The following is a 27,241-nucleotide window of genomic DNA, read 5'->3' on the forward strand; positions in this document are numbered from 1 at the left end:
AGCCAGGGCAGCTCAAAGACAGTCCTGAGGCTGAGTAGGTCACTGAGCCAGGCCCTCAAGTGTAGGCTGCAGGCAACTTCCCCAAAGTCCGTTTCCTCCCTCTGGCTGACCATTTCTTGGTACTCCCCATTGGTTGAATCTAATCAATAGTCACATGGCAGGAGCACCTGTTGATGTCATCCATATGGGTAAGCAGCCAGGAGCACAGAGCAAGGGAAGGGAGAGAGACAGGGATCTGAAGGAGCAAGCAGAAGCCATCCAGCACAGACGATGTCTGCGAAGTGTTAGGTTACACTTGGTACCAGGAGAACGCTCCCTCCATTAGCTGCCCTATTACAGAAGCACTTGGAGCATCAGGGGAACCCAGATGAGGATTGCCCATTCCTTCTCCTCTGGCCCCTCTCTTTAAAGGAATTATCTCAACAGGAGCCATGATATTCTAGGTACGTTCAGAGTCCTGTCAGTGGCCTCCCCCATCTCCTTACCTAACTTCACTGCACTACTGGCCCTTGGTTTTTCTTTAGGCCTATTGGCTCCTATGGCCTGAGTCTCCCCCAAGGCTGCAAGTCAGCTTAATTGGATGTGAAGGGCCTTGGTCACCCATGGCTGAATAAGGGGTTTGGGACCCTCCCAACATCCTCCCTGCCTTTCCCACCACTAGAGGTCCCAGCATTGGAGGCATTCCTTATGGCCTGGTAAACATCTCTATCTGCCCCAGTTGCTCATGATTATGCAGTTCTAGGCAAGGGTCCCAGTTAAACCTTGGCAGCTTGGAGGGGTAGAGCATGGGATCAAGAACTGAGGAGCTTTTTCAGCAAGGCTGGGACTGCTCCTTTGACTGGGTGGCCCATGGTGGGCTCCATACACCCTCTGCTGGCCATCCTCATTTTTGCAGATGCAGCTCTGGGCAGGACCAGAGCAGCAGAATTCTCCCAAAGGGTTTTGAGGCCCCATGCATCTTAGCCCAGGGACACAGATAACTGCTATTGTCCTGGGATGGAGTAAAGATAAAACCCCAGGTTTTGATGAAGGCAGGGTGTCAGCCTGGCCTAGAGATATTGGGTGACTGTTGGGATGAGAGAATAACGCTTGCTTCCAAGACTATTGACGCATGATAGTGTCTGATGGCTAGACACTGTGGGAAAGCCATGTCTCCGCCTTCACCATCTGGATCACTCACTCTTCAGCCAGGGAGATACGCTGTCCAAGTCATCCCTGATCCCTTTGGGGGTGTGATTTCTGCAGATGATGGAAGTGGACATCTTTCTGTTTCTAAGCCTCAGCTGACTGGTTCAAGGTCAGGGATAAGGTCAGATTCTGTTTCAAAGTTAATATTAAGTTGTGAGAGAGAGTCAAGCTTAAGGGCAGAGCCAGAGTACAGATCACAGAACCTCCTCCTCCTCATGTGAGAGGCCAAGTTCCACAGGCTTGTGCATGCCTGCACATCCCTGTGTGCATGTGTGTGTGTGCCTGCGTGTCCAGTGGGTAAAGATTCTCCTACCAAAGGCTGTGGCCAAGTCATTCTGTCTTTCAGCACTAGAGGCACAGGGATCATCAAGCTTCTCACAGGTTCATGCAAATGATGGAGACAGGAAAAAATGTAGAAAACTACAAAAAAGAAAATGTAAGTACTAAATGCTAGCAAATATAACATTATGTCATGGAAACTAGTTAACTGTGACTCAGCCATGTTCTTACTGGGGAAGTATAAAATGTACTTATATGAGATGTGGGTGTACTGCAGTGTGTTTGATGTGGTGTGGGGTAGTCAAGGCGTCCAGAGGAATGAGTGCCTTGGCCTCCCTGTGGTGGGTCAGAGTCCTGGGCAGTGTCCCTCGGGCAGAGGACAGGGCTCACCAGTAAGTTCAGGTGACTGTGTCTACTCAAGGGGCTGGGGGAGAGTCAGAGCCACAACCAGAGCTGATACAGGCAGGATAGTTGAGAACAGGAGAGAGCCTACAGGAGTTGGGGTCCTTAAGGCCTTATCGAAAAGGGTGACTCAGGATCCTATGATTATGTGGAGGTAGATGTACCAAATCATATGGTGATTTTTTACAAATCAGCAAAGAATACCCCATTTGCAATTCACTTTATTTCCATCTACTGGTAAGTTGTAATAAATAATCAAATCTACAATGTCTGTGATGTGGATGGAGCCCCAGGCTTGTGCAGCACAGAATTTGCACGACTTGACTGGGCTAGGGTCAGTCATGGATGGATATCCATCTCATTACAAAAAGGATATAAGGCCCCTTAGAAACATGTAGCACTAGAGCAGAAGTACATTCATTTAAAAATAGGAGGGGGGGACTTCCCTGGGGGCGCAGTTGTTGGGAATCCACCTGGCAATGCCGGGGACACGGGTTTGAGCCCTGGTCCGGGAAGATTCCACATGACGCAGAGCATCTGAGCCCGTACACCACAACTACTGAGCTTGCGCTCTAGAGCCCGCAAGCCACAACTACTGAGCCTGCGTGCCACAACTACTGAAGCCGGCACATGTAGAGCCTGTGCTCCACTACAAGAGAAGCCACTGCAATGAGAAGCCCACGCACCGCAGCAAAGAGTGGCCCCCGCTCGCTGCAACTAGAGAAAGCCCGTGCACAGCAACGAAGACCCAATGCAGCCAAAAATAAATAAATAAATTTACCCCCCAAAATAAATAATTAATTGATTAAAAATAGGAGGGGGAAATGAAGCACAGGGAGAGGAAGGGTGACGTTAGTAAGTTAGTGCCAAGACCATCATTAACTGGGTGGTTACCTTGTTGTAGAAGGAGCCTCACGACTGAGGAAACCAGACGCTGTGATTAGGATTCCATGTCAGTCTAAAACTCCAAAGGGTGCTGGTGTGTTCTCTGGGGGTAACCAACTTGCTCCCCATTCTTGTGTTTTCTGAGGGCTGCCACTGATTTCCTTTAGCAGGGCCTGCTTTGCAACGGCAGGGCTGAGGGAGCCAAGGGTGAAAAGACCTCATTCTGGATGTGAAGTAGGGCCTCATCCCGAAGAGGGAGCGCAGAATGGGGAGCAGAGCATTCAATAAATGTTTGTTGAATAAATGAATGGACATAGACTTCCTGTTTTACCTCCTTATGAATTCTTAAATCTGCCCCCTTCTTTCTCTATGCATTGCCATTCCCTACTTCAGATCACCATTCAGCCGTCATGTAGACTTTGCACCAGCCCCGTCCCCAGTCGTTTCCGGGCTCTGCTCTTCCTTCTCCCCCTTCCCCGACAGTAGGCAGGCGGGGTGCTCTTCCTGGATCCCAAATGGGATCCTGCTCCTCCCTAGCTTTCACTCTGGGGTGGCTGCTCCCTGCCCTCAGCATGACATCCAAATCCATTTTGGGGGGCCCACGAAGGATGATCTGCCCCGGGACCTCTGCAGCCTCACCTCTCGCTTCTCCTCTACCCTCTGCTGTACTGGCTTCCTGACATTTTCACAAGGCCTGAAAAAAATAGTAAACCCACTGAACGTTTGGTCTTTTAAACAGTAGCTAAGTCAGATGTCCAATAACTATCCCCACTCTCACCTCATCCTCACCCATCCCTAATCCCTACCCAGCCCAAGGCTGGGGGAGGAGGGACAGGGATGGGAGTGGGGGTGGGATGAGCTTCTGTGTTGTAATAATAATAATTTTTAAAAATATATTTACACTGTATGCATTAAAATATCAAGATCTGTAAGCACCATACCTAGCTAACTCCTGGCCTTCTGGGTATTTGCACCAGCCCAGAAGTTCCTTGCTCAAGATGGAAGTGGGGAGAGTGTGGTGAGGAGGGAAGCTGAAGTCAAAGCCCACTGACTCGACCCTGAGGGTCTGTCCTGGACCTGCTGCATAACTATGGTTCCCAGAGGCCCTGGATGCCTCTCTCTACCCTGTAATGACAGCCCAGCTTGTGCTGGCTCTGCTTGGGCTGCAGGGGTCCATGGGGGAGGCAGCTGGGAGGGGACTTGTTGACATTCTCTCAGGCCTGCCTCATCTTTTGCATGTACCAGGTGGGCACTCTGTGGGGACCCACTTGGCCCTGTCCAGGGCTGGCATTGCAGGCTCCTGGGGTTTCTGCCAGATTCTCTGTCTCTACCCCAGTGTCCTACACCAGGCTGTAAGACCAGACTACCTGGCAAGGCCCTATTTCTGAAGCAGTAAGGCCACCACTAGGTGGCCCCACTCAAGCTGCACCCTCTCTCACTGGCCTTGAGTCAAAAGTGCTGGTCAATTGGGACACATCCAGTCTTTTCTTGGTCCCTAAAGGAAGAACCTGGAGGGGAGGGTTGGTCCCAAGGTCCAGTGGACAGTTCTTTGCTGACGGTGCTGAAAGGTACAGATGTGTATGTATAATACCCTCTGCGGCATTCGTTAATCCCGGGAGCCCTGCTCTGGGGAATCCCATGAAGGGACCAGGTGCTCATAAACCCTGGCCAGGCTTCCACATGCTGTGGTAGTTGCCAGGCCCTAAAAGTGCCATCAGCAGTCAGGGAGGCCTCAGTGTCAGGCAGTGGAAGCTGACCTTTCCTCTTCTCCAGGGCAGGGATCACAGGTGAGTGGGCGAAGGCAGAAGCAGGGCAAGCTGAGGATGCCTCTGTTTAGAGGGAGAGCCTGCACCACACCTGCCCTCCCATTCATCCAGTTACCTGTCCATCCAGCACAGATATTTTTGCCATCCTTTTCTGGAGAGATACCAGGTTCTTCTCCTGGGATGAGGGTGGTGGGCAGACAAGTCTAGCCTGCTTTGAGGAGCCATTGGCCAGGGCTGTCACTTAGGGACAGCGTGGGGCTAGGGCTTCATTTGGCAATGCTCCTGGCCAGGCTGGGGTCAGTGGTGGCAGTGCATACCTGATCTTGAGCCTGGGAAGGGTCTCTAAGACTGGGACTAGGCAGGTAGCACCTTCTGTCACCAGTTGGAAATGGCTGGGCATTTCCCTCCCTGGGTAAGTTTGCTTTGTGGGTCTCTGTTCACCTGCCAGTTTTCCCCACTAGACAGAGCCCTTTGATCTTCATGGTCCCTGAATCCCCAGCCAGGGCCTCAACTGGTGCCCAGCAAATGTTTGTGGAATGAATGCATGAATGAATAGGGTAGAGCCATTACCAGAAGGGAGGTGTGACTTTATTTACACAGTAGATTTGGGGGAAAGGAGTGTGACATGGCTGCTCAAGATGGCTGTTGATTTATTAAGTGACCCAAAATGGGTGTGCTTAGTGAGGCCTGCTGGAGGCCACATTAGTGGAGGATGTTCATTCATTCATTTATTCATTCATTTATTCATGTATTTTTCTTCCCCACTCCCTCTCTAGGTCCTGGATTCCAGACCCTATGCTAGAGCTGGAGACATAGTGGTAAACAGGACAGAAGCAGCCCCCATTCCTAGGAAGGCAAAGTGGTGAAGGAAGTAGACATGAGAGTCAGATAGCCTGCATGAAATTCATCCACGAGGAGCTATGGGGTCTATGCAGGGACCTGGCTCAGGCTTGGTCCAAAGGGAAAACCTTTTGGAGTGTTCCAGACAGGAAGAATGACACAGTCAAAGGTCAGGGAACTGAAAAATGCCTCAGGTGCTGGAGCATCAAGTTTGAGGCTACACATGATAAGAGAGGCCATCAGGGCTGTATAAAGGGGATTGGCAGCCTTGGTGAGATCTGTGTCTATCCTTGTGGCAGGGACACCTTTGAGAGAGGTTCTATGTATGGAAATGACATGATCAGAATCACACTGTTAAAATATCACTCTGCTTGTGGTGTGAAATAAGGATGGAAGGAGCTGAGTGAAAGCTGTGGGCCAGGATGGACCGTCCAGGTAAGAGATGGTGGTGTCCTGAATTTGAGCTGTGGCTACAGGAATGGAGAGCAGTAAATGGATTGAGTGATCTACTAGGTAAGATCTACAATGGGGGAATGTGATGGGGAAGAAAATGGAAATGACCAGGAGATGTTGATTCTGCTTCCTGAGATATGGGAAATGCTGGGGTGGAAGGAAGTGTGGGCAGTGTGAGGTAGAGTGTGGGGAGATAATGAGTTCACCCATCAAGTGGCCTCAAAGAAAATGCTATGTGGGTCTGGAGTGGGCCTGGGCTGGAGAACTAAGAGCCAAGGATTTATAAGGGGCCCAGGAGCCCCTGGAGGGCATGAGGGCATGTCAAGTGTAGTAGGTTGAATTGTGGCCCTGAAAAGATATGTCCATGTCCTAATACCTGGACACTGTGGATGTGACCTTATTTAGAAAGAGGAATTTTGCAGATGTAATTTAAGGATCATGAGGTGAGATCATCCTGATTACCCAGGTGAGTCCTAAGTCCAATAAGTATCCTTATAAGAGACAGAAGAGGAATAGAAGCAGACACTGAGGAATGAGTGGGGTCCAGGACTCTGAGGCCCTGTGGAGGCTTTAGTCAGAACTTTGGCTATGGTTTTGTGGAGCAAGGCATTAAGGAGACACCCATCCCTTCATATAATCATGAAATATTTATTGAGTCCAGTTCTGTCGTAGTTGCTGAGGATGTCATGATGGACAAAACACACATTGTTTACGTACACCCAGGCCAGTGGTGTGGGGGGGGGGAGGGGGGCAGACATGAATCAAACAAACATTCAACTGTGGCAAGTGTTAGGAAGCATGTAGGACATGAGAGGCTGTTATAGGAGATTTTGACCTGACCAGGGAAGTGAGGAAATTCCCTCTGGGAGGACCTGAAGGATTTAATTGGGGAGGAGGGACATTTTCCTAGACAGAAAGAACAGCATGTGAAAAGGCCTGGGAGTGGAATGGGGAGGGAGAATGACCAGTTAGAGGGACTGGAGAGGAATGTCAGTGTGGCTAGAGGAGTGAGCAGGGACCAAACCATGCCGGGCCTTATAGGCCACTTTCAGGACTTTTCCTAAGAACAATGCAATTTACGAAGCTGAGAGTGATGGGTTCAGATCTGCATTCTGAGGAGGTCACTGTGGTTGCCGTGTGGAAGAGAGACGGGAGGAAGTAAGAATGGAGGGGGACAGTCAGCCGAGAAACTGTTGCGATCATTCAAGTGAAAGAGGATGGAGAGAAATGAATGAATTAGAGAGGGATTTAGGTGGTAGAATTGAATGGACGTGGGATATGGAAGGACAGGGTTTGGGGGCGGGGCAGAGGGAAGTGCTGAGGGTGATTCCCAGGCTTCTAGTTAGGTAACTGGTGGTGGTGCAGGGGGCTGGGTGGCTCCCTCAGTGAAGCAGGGAATATGAGAGGTATGGGGGTGGGGGAAGGGCAGAGAGCATGAACTCAGTGCTGGGCACGTTGTGATTGAGGTGCCTGTGGACACTCAGCGGAGGCGTAGACTCAGCAGCCATTCATACGTGTCTGGAGCTCAGGAGTCAGGGCAAGGGTAGAGAGAGAAATTTGTGTCATCTGTGTATAGGAAGAAATTATAGAAAGAGGAGAGGAAAGTAGAGTGCCTAGGCCTGAACTCTGAGGAACCCCCAACCTTTATCGACTAATGGGGAGAGAGGGAAAGGCGGGTGAGCTGGGTCGAAGATGCCTGGGCAGAGGTGGCCAGAGAGGTTAGTGGCAACCGAGGGAAAAAAGTGTTCAAGGGAGACAGTGGCCAAACACTGCTGGGGTGTCAGGTGCTGCTGGGGGCTTTGGCAGATGACGACTGAAGAGTGGCTGTTGAATTTAGACTTGGAGGTTATAGAGAGTTTGTTGAGATCTGGTTTGGTCTTGTCGGGAGGCCAGAAGGCCCACTGCAGGGTTCTGAGGGGTGGGAGCAAAGTGAGGACAGACTGCTCTTTCGGGGAATTTTGCTGTGGTTGAGAAGGAGAGAGGCACTGCAATAGTTGGTGGGGTCTAATGAGGGTTTTGTTTCCATACTAGAGACCTGAAAATATTTACAGGTCAAGGGATGTATCCATTTAAGGAGAGGAGGTTGAACATTCAAGTGAGAGAAGGGATGATTCACAGGGCAAGCTCCTGAGAAGGGGGAGAGGATGGGAGAACCTGAGCAGACTGAGAGAGACTCCTGCGGCATAACAGGATGTAGCAGAGGCAGGAAGATTTCTGTCTGGTTTTAGTTGAGCTCTGGGGAGGTCAGCTGGTGGCTGAGGAAGAGCAGAACAGTGGCTCATTCTGTGTTTTATGTGTCTTGTGTGTATTTTTCTGCGTGTTCATGCCTTCCCCAGGTCTGGGCTGCCAGCCTGGATGGTGTGCCATAGGGAATATCCCCACACTGGACTGGGCAGAGGCTGAGCACCTCCCATTCTGGCCTAGCTCTCTGATGAGATTCTCAGACACCGTTTCCCCTCATTCATGACTAGGAAGGTTCACAGAGCAGGCGTGGGAACCTGCTTGGCGGCCAGGGACTCCTCTAGCCCAGGTTGAGATTTGCAGCATCCCTGCCTTCACTCCCTCCCAGCCTGGATTGGCTGAAAGAAGTGTCTACTGTTTTTGGCCCATGTTGTATGTAAGGGCTTGGGGAAAACGAAGGTTAGATCCAGGGTGCCCCCCTTCCCCCCCCCCAACGCCCCCAGGAGGAGTGTCGGATCCAGGAGCTGGGGACAGTCTGAATCCCTTTGGGAGCTTGGCCCTGGGGGTGGATGCCAGGTCTCCAGTCTTCTTAAGGTCCTTCTCCACTGTCCCCAACCCTGAGAATCCAGCTCCTGGGCCGGGTGACCCCACCCCCTGTAACCTGATGGTGGTGATGATGGGGAGGCAGCAGTAGGAGCCGTGTATACAGCAGGACCACGGAGGAAATGGGCATGAGCTGGGGCCAGGGTAGCTGGCCAGCAATCAGGGATGCTCCCCGCGACAGCACCGGCTTCAGGATCGGGTCGTGGGCCCCTCTCCAGCCGCCCAGGGGCCGGGGAGGAGGGCGGGCCGAGTCCCACAGGTGCGAGCGCCAAGGAGAGGCGGGCGCCGTGTACGTGCGGCGAGCGGCGGGCGGCATGAAGGGCGCGAGCGGCGGCCCCAGGCCCGCTCCCGGCTTCCGCGCGGCCGGGCGGCCTCGCCCTTCCCGGGGGTCGCTGTCTGCGGTGGTGACCCCTGGCCGAGGCTGTCTGGGCGCGGAGCCAGGGGCCGGGGGCGGGGGAGCGGGGGGCGGGGCGGGAGGTGGGGACGTGGCTGCCGGTCAAGCGGGCGGAGCCCGGCGACGACGGGAGGTGGAGCCGCCGAGGGAGGAGGGCCCGAGCGAGCTGGGTGCCGCCGCGGGAGGTTCTGGAAAAGCCGGGAGCGGCGCGTGTCCGGGTGAGCGTCCCGCGCGCCCGCCCCCCGGGTCCGCAGCGGAGCTCGGGCGCGGGCCGGGGTCGCCGGTTCGAGCCTTCTGCCCGCGCGGGGCTGGGAGCTGGGGACCGGGCGTCGCGCCGTCCGGGCCGCAGCCCCGCGACCTCCGCTCTGTTTCTACACCCGTGTGGGTTCCTGTCCCGCCGCCGCGTCGCCTCCCCGAGCTCAGGGTGGTGAGGTCAGCCGCACTCTTCCTTCCAGTCCCCTCGGGGCGGCCGGACCTGGCGGGCAGCGTGGCCGCCCCGCCTGTCAGGCTCCCGGGAAGGGGCGGCCTGGCCCGAAGGCTGCCAGAGGTTGGAGGCGGAGGCAGGGGCGCCGGGCAGGCCCTGAGGGGCCGCTTAGTATTAGGGAGGTCCACCATCCTGCCTCCAAAGGGCTGGGAGTCTGCGGCCATGGCCCCGCTTGCTGCCCATTGAGACAGGCTGTTGGATGAGAAAGTTTTGTTTTTGTTTTTCTTTTTTCCCCCTCCAGACATCCTTTTCTAACCTGCATGGTTTTGCCTCAGCAGGCGCGGAGACTTGTAACTAGTTAATTAATTCAACAAACGGACCCTTCTTCGTATCAGAAACTGCGAGGAGTTGCTAGCCCAGTGGGGCAGGCAGACTGGAAGACCAGGAAAGGCCAGGCCCCGGGCAGTGTGGTGAGTGCTGTGCTGGGAAGGAGCACCGGACTGTGGGTACTTGGTAGAGGACAGGATGCTTCAAGCCAGAGGGCTTCCTGGAGGAGGTGACCCATGAGCTGGAGTGGTCAGATGAAGGCAGAAGAAAGGGTAAGCCGGACAGAGGAACAGCGTGTGTGAGTGGAAGCAGACCTGGGCACTCTAGTGGAAGCAAGGTGATGGGGGAAGGGACACTTTAGGGAATAGCTGCCCATGGACCCTGTCCAAAGAGCTTCAAGTGAGAGGACAGTGCCTGGTATTGTGCCCTGTATGTGGAGGATGCTCAGTGAACCCTTGCACCATAAACATGGATCAGCATAAACCCTCCTTCTTCAGGGCAGAGGGCCTCTGTTTTCTAATCTGACACCTTTAAGGTGGTGTAGGAGAACATCAGAGCCCCTCCCAAGGCTGAGACTGGTGTCTTCTGCTGTAGAGTGACACCTAAGGCTTGTGCTGCTTGATGTAAACCATCTGAAGCTTAGCAACCTCAGTGCTTTTGCAAGAGATCCTGGCCCTGAGAGCAGGAGTTGGGGAACATTGCTTTGTAGCTTAGGGCATTCTCAAATGTCCCTGATTTTGCAGAGATCCACTGTCCACCTAAGAATTTATAGAATGGTTTTGCAAGCTGCTGCCCGTATCACATCTGGGATAGCAGGTTCCATGATTTAGTTCTCCGTTAAATGAACCATGGTTTCCTTTGGCTTGTGCTTAAACAGCCCCTGAAGCTTCCAGGGTGCAGTCTCTCATTTTATTCTGGGCCTCAAGGGCCAGCCTCTCTGTTCAGTTCTCCCTACTTATAAAACGTTTGGGCTTTGAATCCTTTTATCCTTGGGTATCATTTGTAGACGGCCAAGCCCACGCGCTGTGTGGCCCAGCCAAGGAAGCCACGTAGCAGAGTTGGAGTGTGTTGGCTGGGGGCCTCATCCCAGAGATGCTGTCATAGTGGGCCACCCTAGTGCTCTGAGAGGTCAGCAGGCAGACATGGTGGCGACTGAGTATTGTCTGTGGCTTGTGATAGGCCCTTCTACCCTGTCCAATGCTCTGAAATGGGTGTGCCCAGGAGAGTGCCTACTTTGTCACTGGTTTAGCCTGGCCACAGCCAATCTCTGTTCATTCCTGGAGTACCTCCTGTGTGCTGGGCTTCTGCTTAAAGTGTACCTGGGGCTGGAATGAGGGAGGAGGGAAAGGAGGCAGTGGCGGTGGCACTGTCCTTGCCCATGGGTGGCTCACAGTCTCTCTGAGATTGCTGTTTCACGCTGGCAGGTGGTCATGTGCCAGGGAGGAGCTCAGAGTGTGAGTGCTCGTGAGAAGGGGAGACCGCATGGGTACAGCCCTGACGAATGAGTGGGGTGAGAGAATCGGGGGTCTGCTCATTTCCTGAGAGAACCTCCCTTTTTGACTCTGCCCTCCCACATCCTTGGGAGGGTCTGAGACTGGATGGAGGACCTTGGCCAGTGTGTGGCCACGCTGGCTGTAGTGTGCATTGGGCTGGCCGGTGTGTCCCTGGCTCCTGGGATCTCTCAAGAGTTTAATTCTATGCAGATGGAAGTTGGCAGGAGATGCTGTGATGCAGGCACGTGCAAGCCCAGACAGGGTGCTGGAGTGAGAGTTAAGCTTTGAAAATGTTGCTCAAATCTAGCAGTTTGAACTTTTGAAGGGCACCAGGATGGGACATCAGTCTGTTCTTGAGCAGAGAGGGCTGGTGGCTCCTGTGGTCTCTGGGGTTTGAGCTGGAGATGTGGAATGAGGGATATAGTTTTTATTCTCAGAAGGAGCAGAGGAGCATGAAAAATTTGGATTAGAGACCGAGGAGACCTAGGTCTTGGAGACCTAGGAGAGAGTGTTTGTTCAAGTGGTGTCATTGCAGGGCAGAGGATTAAATGTTTGGGTAGTGAGTTCCCCAGCTCAAATAGGATGTGAGCCTGATCACAGACCAGCATCTGCTCTAGACCTTTCATGAAGTGCTTGCTAAAACATAGCCTGCTCTGTACCCGGCATTCCTGAGGGCCCAGGGTGTGGCCGCGATCCTGAGGCCTGGTACTTGTCGGAACTCGGAGTGAGCAGGTCAGAAACGTAGAAATATGTGAGATTCTAGAGTATTGGTCCAGTCACCTGTTTTTGCCAGAGAACTTTCCTTCCTTGCTGAGAGTTAGAGCCAGTGATAGACCAGTTTTCAGAGTTATTCCCTGATGGTCAATATGTTGCATTACGCCTGACTCCACCCTCTGCTGAATCTCTTAACACTCCTGGGACATGGAGTGTTAAGAGATTCAATTTCTGTCTTGTTTTCATCTTCACTGTCCCCTAGACTGGACCTCCTTTCTCTCCAGGGATCAGCTAGGAAGCTGGCTGCTTCAGGTCTATTGCCGTTCCTCTAGTACCCTTGGTGCTCTTGACTGGTATAAGTTGTGCCTGGTGCTAGGCTGCCCACTGACATCTGTCATCTTATTCAATCTTGAAAACAGCCCTATGATATGCAGATTCTATTATTTTAACTGTTAAATAGATGGGAAAACTGAGGCTCAAAGAGACCCTGTAACTTGTCTAAGGCCCCAAAGCCTGGAAGTGATTGTGGAGCTAAGCTTTAATTCTGGGGGTCTCTGACCCCAGGGTGGGTGTGCCTGCCTACTAGACTGTACTGTCTTGCCCTGATCTGGGCCATTCGGTCACTTGTGAGTGCTGTGGTGTCTGGGCAGGAGTGACTGCTCACTTGGACTTGAAGCACCATGTTTTTGTCTTCTGGGTCCATGTTGCTGTCTGTCGTCTGGTGGGATCCAGCCACGGACGTCATGAGGCTGCTTTGTGAACCACAATAAAGTCCTTGACCTGGGCAGGCCTGTTCTGCTAGGCCAAAGTGTGGCTCCTCCTTTTGGGAAGTCCTTGTGCTATAAGACAACAGATGTTACTGAGTAGGATTGAAGGCAGCAATAGATAGTAGAAAGTATGTTTCGGATTTGAGTCTGGGCTCTGCCATTAATTTCCTGTAGCATGTGAGGTGTGCAGGAAACTCTCAGTCTCAGTTATGTATCTTATATATCTATATCTGAAATGGAGATGATTATCTAGTTTACAAGGTGTTGGTGAGGATTAGATGGTAGAAATGAAAGATTTTTGGAAACATGAATAGTGGTTATCTTAGCCTAGAAAACAGAGCCCGAGGCAGAGCTTAAGTACTTAACGCTTTGTTAGAAGGTATGGTTGTGGAGTAGCAAGGGTAAGGGAAAATAAAAGTGAGGTCGAGAAGGAGGCGAAGCATATACAAGGTGGTGCATTAGCAAGCTGGCCAGTCTGCACAGAGATACACTAGTTGCTCAGCCATGAAGGACATCTTTGGGTGAACTCTTCAGAAGCCCCGTGCTGCAGAACAGTTTCTCAGTGAAGGCCTGGAGAGGGAATTTATCTGCTGACATCCTCTTGTTTCTGTCCTTCATTAGTCACAGTTCCCCCAGGAGGAGTTAATTCCCCCATGCTCACTCCTCAGTTGCACTCCCAGGGTCCTCTAGCAGCCCCTGGGGAGGTCAGCGTGGTGCTTCGCTGGAGTCTGGAAGTAGCAGGGAGAGTCAGAGATTTGGGGACTGCACAGTCTCCTTCACTGGGTCTGAGGCAGAGCAAGTGGCCCAGGGCCCAGAAGGCAGGTGAGGCCAGGAGAGTACAAGGTGGTATATCAGATGCATCCAGTATAGTGGTGTGTGGATTTTATTCTTTCCTGTAGTTCCTTATAAGGTAGTCTTACCTGGACTGCCAAGTCTTTGCCAGGACTGATTGAAAACCCAGCTGGCTTTTGCATGTTGGTTTATACAGCCTTTTCTGCTACTTAATTGTCTAGTTACTGAAGCAGGAGACTTTGGAGTTTTGATGGTACCCACGTGGGAAGTACAAGTCAACATGTCCAGGTACTGGATAGAGAAATTGCGGTCAGCCCTCCATATCCGCAGATGCAAAACCTGTGGATACGGAAGGCTGGCTGTACTACACCTATTATATAAGGGACTTGAGCATCTGTGGATGTTGGTATCTGCGGGGCCTTCTGGAACCAATCCCTTGTGGGTACTGAGGGACAACTGCATAAGGATAGGTATGCATGAACCTTTGTTAGGTTCTCAGTGAAGGAGAATGTTTTTCATGTGATGTGGTAGTTGAAGGTATGAAACCTGGAGTCATGAGATGGGGCTGGAGAGGGCAGTAGGGCCAGGTCACGCAGAGTCAAAAAGGCCCTTAGGGCTAAGTAATTTGGACTTTGTCCTGAGGGTAGTGGAGAGCCTTTGGAGGGTTCTTAGGGAGAAAGAGACTAAATGAGGAGCTGTAGTAAGCTGTGATGGCTATTTTGTAGAGCAGAGGTGGGAGGGAGGCCACGTAAGATGAGAGACCAGTGCAGGTAGGGGCCAGTATAGCTGTAAGAGGGACTTAGGGGTGGCTCAAATCAGGGTGATGATTGAGGCATGACATCAGGTAGGGAGAGTAGGGTGCCTCCCATGCTTCCCTGAGGTGCCAGTGAGAGCAGCTTATGGGCCCAAATGGACAGCCATGTGCATAGGTAGGTAGGGCCTTCTGGAGCCTCTGTTGAACTCTTCCTAGGTTGAGCATGCAGGTCCTCTTGGCTCTGCCATTCAGAGTTGGCCACACTACTGGTAAGACCAGTAAGGTAAGACCGCTGCGGGGAGCCCTGTTCAGGCTCATTTTGCCCCTTCACAGAAGGCAGGCAGCCTCTTGTTCAGAGCTAAGCCAGACAAATACATTGTTAAAACTCAAGCTGTTGCATTTGGGTTGCAGCTGGGAGCTTGGCAGAGGTTCCTGCCTGATGAGGTAAGGGGAGAAGCTAAGGACACTGCTGGTTTGCAGTTGGAAACATCTTTTCATGGTTATTTGGCCAGGTTGTAAACGTCCTTTCCAAAGAGCGGGCGTGCTAAGGCCTGTGATTGTATGTCTTGGAATTGTCCTGTGCTTAGAAATAGTGCCGGTCGCCTGGTGGGTGATTTATTGTCACTGGGGTGTTGGCAGGCTTTGGAGGACCTCCCTGTGGGGGTCCAAACTCAGGCTGCTGGGCCGCTTTGGAGTCCGTTTGAGAGGGCCTGCTTTGTTTTCTTTTCATTTTAAATATGAAATATATTTTAAATTTCCCATAGAACTCCTTGTGGAAAGATTAGGAAATAAAGTAAACATAAAGAGAAAAATAAAATGATTTCACCAATATACAACTAGATTTCTGACTCTCCGCTTGCATATATATGTAGGTATGTAAATTTCCATATATAAACATTTTTCCTCATAAAAATGAAATCATAGAGTATATCTTGTTTGGGAGCCTGCTTTTCTCACTTAACGGGATGCTTTGATCTTCTCTCAATGTTAATGTGCCCACAGTGTCCATTTTTACACAATCCATAACAATCCACTGTTTGGAAGAAATGTAACATCTTCTGTTGTTACAGTTTCCTGGAATGAACAAGTCTGTGGTGAGGGTTTTTTTTTTTTTTTGCTGTTGTTGTTGGGCCAGACTTTGTTCTGAACTTGGGATGCAGCTCAGAAAAAACTCAGTATTGGTTTTCTGTTCAGACTTGGTGATACTTTATTTTCATAAAAGGGGCCTCAATGTTGCCCATTTCTAGGCCTATTCAGCATAGATTTCTGAGGGTTCCTGGAGGGCTTTTGACAGCACTGGACACTGGTGGGGGCACTGGGCAGGCATACATGCTCCCACTTATTCTGTCATAAGCAAGCTCTGGGTATAGGTATGAGATGGGATGGGGGCATGTAGGTGGTTGGCTTTTCCCATTCTGTGGCACACAGTCTTTCTTGGAGACTGCCTCCTCCCAGCCTGACCCTGATTAGATGGCCTTTTGTACACCTAATACAAATTAGTGTTCGGGGGCTCAGGATCAGGAGAAATGGGCTGGGACTCTAGTGTACCTTTGCCTGGGGTGGCAGTGTTGATTGTGGTGGTCTGGGGGCTGCGTGGGAGCGCCTAGCTCTCTGGACCAGCAGGGTTGTCATCCCCCTCCTCCATCAGAGCAGGACTTCGTAGGCTCTTGGTCAGCCCAGAATCCCATCTGTGATTCTTTGGGCTCTGCCTCCAGGCTGGGATTCGTCGATAGGCTCAGTCTAAGCCAGATAGCACATTCCAGAGAAATGACAGCTGGTATTCATGTAATGAAGGAACTTGGCTGCTTTTTCCTGAGTGCTGTAAGGCATGAACCATGGGCAGTATCACCAGGGTGACTTGAAAGGAACAGAGAGTCTTCTCCCTCCCTTAAATTTGTTACCTGATCTCTGAATGGGCATGCTGCTGCAACTGGTGACGGAACAGGGGACAAACGCTGGTGCCCCCCAACTTCCAACCGTGTTTGGTCTGGTCTCCTGCCTGGGCACTGCTCTCCCATCACCCCAGCCTGATGGGTAGTTGGCTGATGCCTCATTGTCCACAGATACAGCCTCCTGGCTCTGGGTTTTTACTGTTCCCTCCCTACACACATACAGAAGGTGTTCTTCTGAGCTGATGAAGCCTCTTGAAGTACAAGGAGCAGACCCTAACCCTGTGAATGGGTCTTATGTAAGCAAGAAGAGAGGCCTTTTGGAATCCCAGGGTGGAGATGTGGTATGCTGAGACCTGGGAGCAGATTTGTGGCTGGCAAAAGGGGGATCTGGGCTTTACCTTGGGGTAGGCTGGGCCGTCTCACCTCTTCTCGGTGACTTGCTTTCATCTGCTGCCCTAACTTTATAATGGATCCCTTAGCCCATACTCCCTACCCTGCAGTAGGTTGTGGGCTGAAGGATCTTGTTCTGTGTATCTCTGGGCCCCTGACACCTAGGGTATTGATGGGCATGATGTCAGCTCTGCAGACATTTGGCAAGGGATGAACAAATGGGGACACTCACTTATTCTCTCCTCTTCCTCATATAGGAACCCGTTTGAGGGTGGGGGTCGTGGTTGGGCTTCTCTGAGCCTAATCTGGAACCACAGTGGATTGAAATTTCTTCTGAAAGGGTGAGGTGAGGAATGATGGGCGTGACTGTGCATCTAATCATCACAGGCAAAAAACTGCTGAGCTGGCGTTAGCTCAGACTTAGAATTCTGTGAGATAAGGCTTACATTTTGGAGAGAAAGCATTTGTATTTCCTTTATAGTCCTTGTTTTCTCTCAGTAAATTTCCAGTGGGGCTTGGCTGAAGTAGAGCAGGAAGAGGAGGGACTGACAGAACTGGGGCTTACGTGGGTGCTGTTCCTTCAGCGTGCTCCAGGCTGCATGGCTGAGCTTGGAGATGATGTCCAAAGCCTCCATTGTGTACTTGGGTCCATGGCCAGTGGGGCTTGCCCCATGGTGTGCCTGCTGCCTTCAGAGCTGGGTCTCGCTATTTCTAGGCTGATGAGAAGACAGCAGCTGGCCTCTTACTCATGTCAGCAACCCAGCCTGGCCTAAGGTTTTGGCCCTGTGTGGCCGATTCATTTTTGTATCCCGAGTGCGTAGCTCAGTGCCTGGCATATGTAGGTCTTTAGTAAATATTTGCGAATGGTGATTCTCCATGAGGACAGTGTCTTCCAAGGAGCTCACTACAGGAAGAGCAGTGTCTGCCCAGTCTGCTCTAACTGTGGCCAGGTGCAGACCAGCAGGGAGCAGTCTGATTTCTCTTCTGGCTCAGCATCTGCTGTGCACCTTATTTTGGGTGTGGGTCCCCTGGGGCATATTGTGTCAAGTTCTCTTTCTGTCATTGTCTCTCCTGTACTTTGTCTTCTTGTGGGCAGGGACTGTGTGTTACATCTGGGTCCTCAGCACCTGGCACTGTCCTCACACCTGTGTTGGAAGGAAAGACAGAAACAGAGAAGAGGTCTGGGCCAGAATCTTGAACTGACAGACTATTAGACCCAGAGGTGACCCTTGTCCACGGCCTCCACCTCCATTCAGCCTTCCCGTGCTGTCAGTGGTTACCAGAAGTCGAAAGGCAGAGTCTCTCCCAAGGGCACTTGGCCTCCCAGAGCAGGGGACAGAATTAAGCATACATCTCTGGTTCTATACCCTGGCATCTTTCCACTGGTGGTCCTGAATATTTTCCCTGGCTTCTGTGTGTTAGGTCAGGATTTTGGCATGTTTGAATGTGTATATATATGTGCACATGTGTATGTGTATCCTTACTTAAGTTGCTTTTTACCATTGTTGATCTAATGACTACTATCACTGAATGCCTTGCAGACACTGCCCTCTGTGACCATGAAACTCTGGGTATCCATGTTGCTGGTGGCCTGGTTTGGTGTCCTGGGCTGTGTGCAGGCTGAATTCTTTACTTCTATTGGTATGTGCCAACAGGACTGTTGTCTACCTGAGCAATCCTTGGCTCATGTGCCAGGGGATGTCACTGCCTGAGGCCTGTTCTCATTCAGGGTGGGATGGCCTCATCCACTGGTTTTGACCGGATCTGGGGAGAGCTGCTGTTTCCCCCTCTGAGCCCTGATGACCTGGATGTCCTTCCTGGGAGCCAGCTGTCTCAGCTGAGCCTCCACCCTGGGTAGTGCAGGCTGCTCCTGGGCTGCCTGGCATTTCTGACCAACTTTCTCCTGGACTAGAGAGTAGTTCTGAGCAGAGAAGCCCCCAGGATGTCTGTGTCCCATAACATGACCCAACTGGGTGGCAGTGGGAGAATGAGATTTGGGGTTTCTTCCTTAAGGTGTCCTCAGTGCACTTAACATTCCCTTGGAGCCTCTGCCTCTCTCTTCCTGAAGCGGGGGGCCAGGACCATACGAATGTCTAGGCCTCCTTTAACTCTAGGTCCCCATGATCCCAAGAGAGTTGATATGCCCCTGGCCCAGGGGGCTGGCCTCTGTGCTGACGTTTTGTGCCTCAGGTTTGGGAGCTGGATGTCCCTCATCCATTTCTTACTGGCCCTTTTTTCTCTCCCTTGCAGGGCACATGACAGACCTGATTTATGCAGAGAAGGACCTGGTGCTGTCCCTGAAGGAGTACATCTTAGTGGAGGAAGCCAAGCTCTCTAAGATTAAGAGGTGTCTAATGTCCTAAATCCCCACACCCACCCTGAGCCAGCCCTCCTCCCCTGCCCCAACCCCCACCCCCAGAACCCATCCTGGGTGCCCATAAGATGAAGCCCTTGAGGGGCCAATGTGGGGCTGGCCTGGAGGTTACTTCATGCCAGTCTCCCAGAGTAGCTAAGTATGTGGGCTAAGGACTCACTGCTTTTTCCTTTTTAAATAGAGACCCCCTGAATCGCTCCAGGAAAATTACCATAGGTCAAGATCCGTGTGTTAACCTTCCTTTTTCTCTGGTTCCACAGCTGGGCCAACAAAATGGAAGCCCTGACCAGCAAGTCAGCTGCTGACCCTGAAGGCTACCTGTCCCACCCTGTGAATGCCTATAAACTGGTGAAGCGACTAAACACAGACTGGCCTGCGCTGGAGGACCTTGTCCTGCAGAACTCAGCTGCAGGTGAGGGACAGTGAGCAGGTGGTTGGGTGAGCCAGTATGTCTGTGTGCTGGCACCTGGGGGGGTGTGGGTCTGAAACTGTCCTGGGTCGGGGTGTGCACGTGCAGTGTGTGAACATGCAGCCTGCCAGTCCAGTGGCTGTCATCTCTGTGGGGACCTGGCAGTTGTCTGTCCTTGCTTTTAATATGTCATAATAATCAGTTCTTTGGGATTCCCTAGTGGTCCAGTGGTTAGGACTCCGAGCTTCCACTGCAGGGGGCACGGATTTGATCCCTGGTCGGGAGCTAAGATCTTTCATGCCGTGCTACGTGGTCCAAAAAAAAAAAAAAAAATCAGTTCTTGCCTTTTCCTAGTGTTTTTGGGTCCCTTTTTTTTTTGGTAGTGACTTTTTTCTAATTACGCTTTAGTAATACATATTTATAGAAACGTTGGAAAACACAAAAACAATCATATAAGAAAATTACAGTTCTTAATCCAATTGCCTAGTGATAATCACTGTTAAAATTCTAGTCTTTTTACACATGTATATACATTTAAAAAAATGGAATCATACTTATATATCGTGGAATGCAAACTTATTTGCTTCGAGGGACCAAATGCATTAACAAAAGTAAGATAAGTGGGCTAAGTGGTGGGACCAGTGCAAGCTGGGGAGCACGGGCCTCACCTAAATTCATTCCCATTCATATCTTTTATTTCTTTTCTTTTCTTTTTTTTTGCTGTACGCGAGCCTCTCACTGTTGTGGCCTCTCCCACTGCGGAGCAGAGGCTCTGGACACGCAGGCTCAGTGGCCATGGCTCACGGGCCCAGCCGCTCCGCAGCATGTGGGATCTTCCCGGACCAGGGCACGAACCCGTGTCCCCTGCATCGACAGGCAGACTCTCAACCACTGCGCCACCAGGGAAGCCCACCATTCATATCTTTTAGAAAGAAAACATTATCTGTTGGCAGAGTTGTGACATAAGCATATACTGTTTTCCTGAATTTTTCAGCTTCTCTATATGTCCTTTAAATGTCCTTCTGCAACATGGTTTTAATGGCTGGACAGTAATATGTCATACTGGTGTAGTGTAAAACTGGTCAAGTCAGTGGATGTGGAATTGTTTCCAGATTATCAGCAATCTTAAACATATCTTTATGCCCATCTCTGATTATTTTCTCATGATAAATTCCTATAAGTGGGATTTGCAGGTTAGAGTATGAACTTATTTAAAGCTTTAACTGTGCTTAGTCTTTTACTATGGTAGTACTTTCTATGCTCTGATATTTTCCTCTTAGCAGGAGATGGTGGGGCAGGCCTGGAGGTGGGCCCTTCTAATTCCAGCCTTGAGCCCAGCCCCCCTGGACTCACTGTCTCTTCTCCCTGAGTTGGAAGTGCTGATTAACTTCAGACTCATCGTTGTCTCTCGGGGGCTGAGGCGTTTTAGCCCTTATGGCCAGACTGGGCTGGGCTTGGCTGGGAGCAGGGTGGCCTCCGGGCAGGGATTGGTGAGCTTAGCCGGGCGGAGCTGTGCCCAGTGACCTCACTGCCTCCAGAAGCCACGGCTGCCTTTCCCAGACCCTGCCTCCCAGCCTGAGCCTGTAGCTCAGAACTGGCTGTCCTGCCTGCAGTGTGGGAGAATAAGCCTGCCCATATGATCTTCTGTTCTCAAGTCTTGTTCTTCATACCCATCCCCCACCGTCAACATCTGGTTCCTCTGGAAAACCTTATAATTACCCGGAGGGAGACAGGACAGCCCCAGACAGCAATACATTGTTTTCACCTCTTTCTTTCAGAGTTTCCCGTGAAATGGGGAGAGGGGGAGGCAGGGAGACATGCTAACAATGTGGCTTTTTCTGGAAGCATTTTTTTCCCCTGGATTGTAAACTCATAGAGTCCCTGACCATGCAGCCGTGAGGAAGACAGGGTTGCAGCATCTTTGTCCCTGGGTCCCCAGGCAGGGCTAGAAGTGGGTGTTTGAGCCTGAGGTCGTGAGAGTAGGTGGATATGGGTCCTGCTGCTCTGGGGAAGAGGCCAGAGAAGAAATGGCCTTGGACTTCCCCTACTAATTCTCAGCTTATGAGCACAACTGAAGCCTCTGAATCAGCATGGGAGGGCCTGGCCTCCACCTGGAGTCCTGAGATTGCAGGAGGTGTATATCTTGCTTTACAACTAGGGTTTGGAGTCCCCAAACAGCTTCCTTGGGTGCTTCTGTGCTCAGGGGCTCTCCCAGGCTCCAGGCTGTGGTCTTGAGCTCCACAGTTGGGGAACTCATGCCCTGAGCTCATTGTGGGTCTGAGTGGTAGGAGTGCCCTAGTAAGCAGAGCAAGGCCCAGTGTGGTCTCTCAGGGGAACCATGCCGGGCTTATGCAGCCCCACCTAATACTGACCTTGGTCAGATGATTCTCCAGTCCCTAATCTTGGCGTGGGGACAGCACCAAACACCTCCAGGACTGTCATCATCACCCTTCTGGATGATAAGGGCTAGTGGTCAGTAATGAGTGGCCAGCTGGGCTCTCTGAGTTGACCACTTCTGTCCCTTGGGCTGTTCAACCTGAGATGTAGGCTAGGAATCTGTGATTACCTGGCCAGGCTAATAATCCTGGATCAAGGTTTTCCATGTGATTTGTTTTCCACTGAGTGGTCAGCAAGTCCTCCCTGAGTCCTTTCCTGTGTCCCTGTCAGTTACCCTCACTGTCCTCTTTTCCTTCTTTCTCCACGCCAAGACTCTCAGATTCCCATGTGTAAATTAGTGTTAGGGGGCCTTTCTCTTCAGTTCCAAATGAGCAGCACAGGCAGTTGGTACAGTGAGGAGTGAGAAAGGGGAGGTCTCCCTGGACTGGAGCCATCAAGGAGGGCTTCCTGGAGGAAGGGGAAACAGCCTTTGAGGGAAGGGGCAGGGAGATTGCACTAGCCAGAGACCCTCCGGTGGGTGCCTGTCTGGTTCCAGGTGGAATTCTATCCCTGGACCAGAGTAACCTTTTGTTCTCACTCTCTCCTTTGGAAGGCTTTATTGCTAACCTGTCAGTGCAGCGACAGTTCTTTCCCACTGATGAAGATGAAACAGGAGCCGCCAAGGCCTTGATGAGACTTCAGGACACATACAAACTGGACCCAGACACAATTTCCAAAGGCGAGCTTCCAGGTAACTCACCACTCCATGCAAAGCCTGTCCAGCCTGTGTGTCTGCTGTGGTGTATGGACAAGGATGGAGCCACTGCTGACTCATGGTCTCTACGCTCAGGCTCACCACGACCTCTGGCTGTAGTTCTTTCTTGGGTTTCCAGTTGGTGTCAGTCCTCTATTCCCATGACAACTGTCTCCCCTCAGCCCCTGCCCCACCACCTCCCTCCAGTATTAGCCCAGGCCTGTCCTCTCTCAGCTCAGAGAATGTCGATGTTGCTGCTCAGGACCTCCTTGGTCTCTGTCCCCAGGGCACCACTCAGGTCTGCATCCACACCCACTTCTATTCCCCACCCTCCGATTTCATCTTGCCTAAGACTGACCTCTGGATTCATTGCCCCATGTCCTGTGTGCCCTCAGTTACAGTCTCTGCCCCTGTTCATTCTGTGTCCACCTCTCTGGACTCTTCTCCACATGCTCTGTTCTTGCTTATCTAACAAACCACTCCCTCAGGATCCAAGGTCCTTTTGAGTCTCTGCTGCTGACTGATTTCTTCTCCCTCCTGGCTAGGCAGCTGGAGAGTCATCCACACTCTTTCTCTACTTCCTTGGTTCCTACGTCCTCTTGAACACGCAAAGTCTGGCATCTTTCCCCCCCATTGGCCAATCCTGCCCCTGCAAGGTCACCAGTGGCCACTTGGCTGGTAAAGCCAAGGTTTCAGGCAGGATGTTCTTTAGCTCTTCAGCAGCATTTGGCACACTGATTGCCCCATTCTTCCTGATAGTCTCCCCTCCTTTAAATGCTGGGGCACTGATCTTGGCTGTTTCTCTTTTGGCTCCTCTCTTTCTCATTTTTTTATAGGCCCCTTTTCAATTCGGTTGTCTGCCTCAGTATGTTTATAAGAAGACGTGTTGGGGTTTGGGGGCTATTAAAGGCCAATAAACCCAGGGATTCAGTTAGACTCCATTAGACCTTGGATGCCACCTCACCCGTGGGGACCCAGTAGGAGGCACAGCGGAGGGAATCACGGTGAGTGGGAGGGATGCACTGTGTTGCCAGCTGGTCAGGGCCTGGAGCCTTGGTACTGAGGAGTCCAGTGAGCCAACAGGAAGGAGTGTAGTCTTCTCCTTAATCCTCACTCAGTCAGGTTTTGGACCAAGCCAGGCCATGAGGCCAGAGAGAGAAGGTGGCTTGGGGCACCTGCAGGATATTTTCACCCTGTAGCTGTGAGAATGGTTGGTGGGAAGAGAGAGCCAGGCATTGACCTTTTACATTCAGTTAACAGGCCCGTGCATATCCTGGAGGGGAAATGAGGGGTGGATGGGAGTTGTTCCCCAGGATGCCACCCCTACCTGGTGTCTCCCTAAGCACCTTCTCCAAGTGAGCCCAGCCATTTCCATCACTTGAGGTATCACCTGTACATGGATGACATCCAGATCTGTGTTCCCTGTCAGGGCTTGTCTTCTGAGCTTTCAACCAGTGCAGGCAAATGGCTGTGGGACATCTCTACTTGGATGTTCCTTGGGCTCCTTAAAATTCACGTGTCCCAAACTGAAATCCTCATCCCTTTTTGAACTGTCTACTGTCTTTCCTCCTTACATCAGCAAAAAGCACTCCATCCACTGGCTGCTCTGGATTCTACCTCCCTACAATGTCTTTTGTACTTGGAGGCCCTGACTCCAGCCTCATGGTCACTTCTTTCTCAACTGGATTATTGAAATATTATTCTAATTTATTGTATACCTCCAGCTCACTCCTTAAAATCATCCTCCATGTGGTCTTAAGCACATATCTTTTTACACGAGTTCCTGATCACAATGCTTAACTTTTAGGGCTAAACCAAATTCCTCTTGATGTGTGGTTTTTGTGGTCCTGTGTGGCATCATCTCCCTGGCTTCCTTGTCTGTTGTACTAAAGCTTTGCCACTGCTCAGCTTCTTTGTTCATCCCACAACCTCTGCAGGAATACCTTTACCCCCTTCAGCTAGGTTTCATCACGTGTGATTGCCCTTCAGCCCTCAGCTCTGCTGGCATTCTCCAGGGAACGCTCTCTAGGGAGCAGACTTTCAAGTTGGCTTCTGGGAAGGATGCTGAGTGTCTGGGAGCCATTCTTGACATTCTTGGTATCTGTGAGACATGTTGATAATAGCTACTGATTATTACCACTCTGGGGAATCATAGGAGACACTTTCATATGTCGTCTTGTTGAATTCTTGGCGCAAGTCCTCTAAAACTGATGGTATTATCTCTATTTAGAGATAAGGGACTAAGAATCAGAGGGGCTACGTAACTTGTCCATAGTCACACAGTTGTGGGGTGCCATAGTTAGGCCCACACAGACCCTGTGTTGTCCAGTTCACTCAGCTGTGTTATACTGCCTCCATCAGTGTTCAGTCCCTCGGCCTACAGAGCCAGAGATCTGTGGAGGTACGTGGAGAGTGAACAGGGACTCAAGGACCTCCCCACCCCAATCTGTGGTCTGCCTACTAGCTCTGTCTTGTGTTTACTCTCCCCATTTTCCTATCCCACATTGTCTGTTCCTGAGCCATCATGGCGAGCAACCCTTGGTCTCTGAAGCAGCCAACACATTGCATCAGGGGTTTCATCCTGGACATCTTGGACATCAGGCAGCAAGAGCCTGCTTTGAGGCAACTCTTCCATGTCAGCCATGCCTAGGCTGCTCTTGATGGGGTTGTAGGGAAACTCCCTTGCTTTCCAGGGAGGGTCACAGCCTAAACCCTGCATCTCCCCATAGCTTACACACCACATCTCCTTTTTGACTTGAAACTCTCTTCATGGTCACTTTCCAGCGCTGAGCCAACAGCAGATGACCTGTAGTCACAGGACCTGCTGAATTGATCTTCACCAAGGGCCCCACCACCTAGTGGTCAAAGCTGGCACTGCAGTCTTATCTCTTGCTCTCCCTTGGCATCTGTCACATCACTCCTGCTCCTTCTGTTTCTTTCTCAGTGTTATTCACTCTGTCCTTTCTGTATAGGTGGTCTCCGGGGCCCTGGCCTCAGCCACCTTCTCTACTCTTTCCTGACACTATTTCTGGAAGCGATTATCTTCATCCATGGCTTTACCTGCCACCTAAGTTCTGTTTTTTTATATTTAACTTATTTTTCTGACTTCCAGTCTCAAATGGCCAGCTGCCTCATAGACATCTGCCATGTGGCTCACAGGACCTTTATACTTTCCTGAACACTATTCCTTGGGCTTCCTTGGCTCTTCCATAACAAAGGACCCTTCCCACTTGGGGAGTCTGCAGTTAGGAGGTAGGCTGTGCACCCCAGCCCGAGGTAGGGCCAGCCTGGCTGTGCTTTCTGTACTAATGGCCCTTGGAGGTGTGTGGTCTGAAATTCTGGTGGGGCTCTGCTGGGCTGATGCCCCCCCACCCAGGCACCCGGGCTCCCTCAATGGGGGAATCTTTCTCCCTAACCCAGAGGCTCTTTGAGCCTGACTATTTGCCTCTCCTGCTGCAGGAACCAAGTACCAGGCAGTGCTGAGTGTGGACGACTGCTTTGGGATGGGCCGCTCGGCCTACAATGAAGGAGACTATTACCACACAGTGCTGTGGATGGAACAGGTGCTGAAGCAGCTCGATGCAGGGGAGGAGGCCACCACATCCAAGGCCCAGGTGCTGGACTATCTGAGCTATGCCGTCTTCCAGTTGGGTGACCTGCACCGTGCCCTGGAGCTCACCCGCCGACTGCTCTCCCTTGGTAAGGAGGTTCTAGGGGAAGGTCAGATGCAGAGGGGGAGGTAGCAGGGGAACTGGTCACCCTGCTGGCCACTACCTGACTGCTCTCCAGGAACTGAGCCAGTCTGACCTGCCGCCTAGCCACTGACTAATGCTTTGCTGCTTTCAGGCGCAGTCCAGCTGCCAGCTAGCTCTTTACCCACTGTAGTTCTGGCTTAGCCCTTGCCCAATCACTGATGGATACACTCAGGCCTATGGCACCCGTGGCCCTACACATGGATCCCTAGTCCATTTCTAAATACGAATCCAGTGCTTCAGTGCATCTGCTGCTATGTAGGGTGGAGCCTATACTGCGTCAGGAATAGCTTGAGAGGCAAGCTGTATTTCAGGGTTGCTGCAGTGACAGTGACCTGACCTGTTAGAGCCCTGAGGTCTAACTGGTGGACTTGCCATGGCTTTGGTGATTTCAGTTGTCCTGTGGGGTTAGACTGAAGGGGATCAAAAGCACTGTGTCTTAAGAACCCATTTGTTCCACCTCTTACTCATATATGGGATATCATAGTCTGAGATTTCACAGACCAGCAAAGACTTCCTTTCACTGCTCCTTTTCATGGGCTTTGGGTCTGAGACCAGCTAGTGTGAATGTCTGTAAGATGGATGTAGGAAGAGAGCTTTTTTGGACTCTGTCGTGTTAGTAAGAGCCTTGTACAGGGAGTCAGGACGCCTGGATTCCTCTTCTGAATAACCTAACCTTAGTCTCTAACATCTTTGGGCCGCAGTTTCCTCATCTGAGGGGTAGCACAGTAATCCTGCCAAGCTTGCTCCTTCTTGTTGTGAGGCCCACAGGACAAAGCTGTGGGAGTGTCACGTGGCCCTTCTTGCCGCCGGTGTTTCAGCCTGCCTTCTAGCTGTGGCCAGCGTGTGATGTTACCAGTAGTGGATGTACTCTAGGGGACGGCTGTAACTAGCACACAGCCAAGTGGGGAGGAGGAGGCAGAACTCTGACCTGCTTCTCTGGACCTGTGTCCCTGGGACTTCCAGGGAATTCCGGAGGAGAGCCGCGTTGGTGGCTAAGCGTCCCCTGCGCCCCGCTCTTGTTGCTCATTT

General features: G+C 51.5%; 1 protein-coding gene across 6 annotated transcripts in view; it reads left to right on the forward strand.

Moving 5' to 3' along the window:
• Positions 1-9,170: 9,170 nt before the first annotated feature.
• Positions 9,171-27,241, forward strand: part of P4HA2 (prolyl 4-hydroxylase subunit alpha 2) — a 41,173-nt gene continuing 23,102 nt past the window's right edge. For 4 of the 6 annotated variants that reach the window (XM_082837193.1, XM_082837192.1, XM_082837191.1 and 1 more), the window contains exons 1-7: positions 9,171-9,209; positions 9,754-10,014; positions 18,086-18,185; positions 18,795-18,891; positions 19,179-19,330; positions 22,317-22,454; positions 25,917-26,156. In XM_082837193.1, coding sequence (XP_082693319.1) covers positions 9,979-10,014; positions 18,086-18,185; positions 18,795-18,891; positions 19,179-19,330; positions 22,317-22,454; positions 25,917-26,156 — 763 coding nt within the window. In that variant the 5' untranslated portion in view covers positions 9,171-9,209; positions 9,754-9,978. Of the gene's footprint in view, positions 9,210-9,753; positions 10,015-13,729; positions 13,797-18,085; positions 18,186-18,794; positions 18,892-19,178; positions 19,331-22,316; positions 22,455-25,916; positions 26,157-27,241 lie in introns of those variants that run through there. The other 2 variants (XM_082837194.1, XM_082837195.1) reach the window with 2 other exon arrangements.

Source organism: Leucopleurus acutus (genome assembly GCF_964270905.1).
Source record: "Leucopleurus acutus genome assembly, chromosome: 3".
NCBI classification, from domain to species: domain Eukaryota; kingdom Metazoa; phylum Chordata; class Mammalia; order Artiodactyla; family Delphinidae; genus Leucopleurus; species Leucopleurus acutus.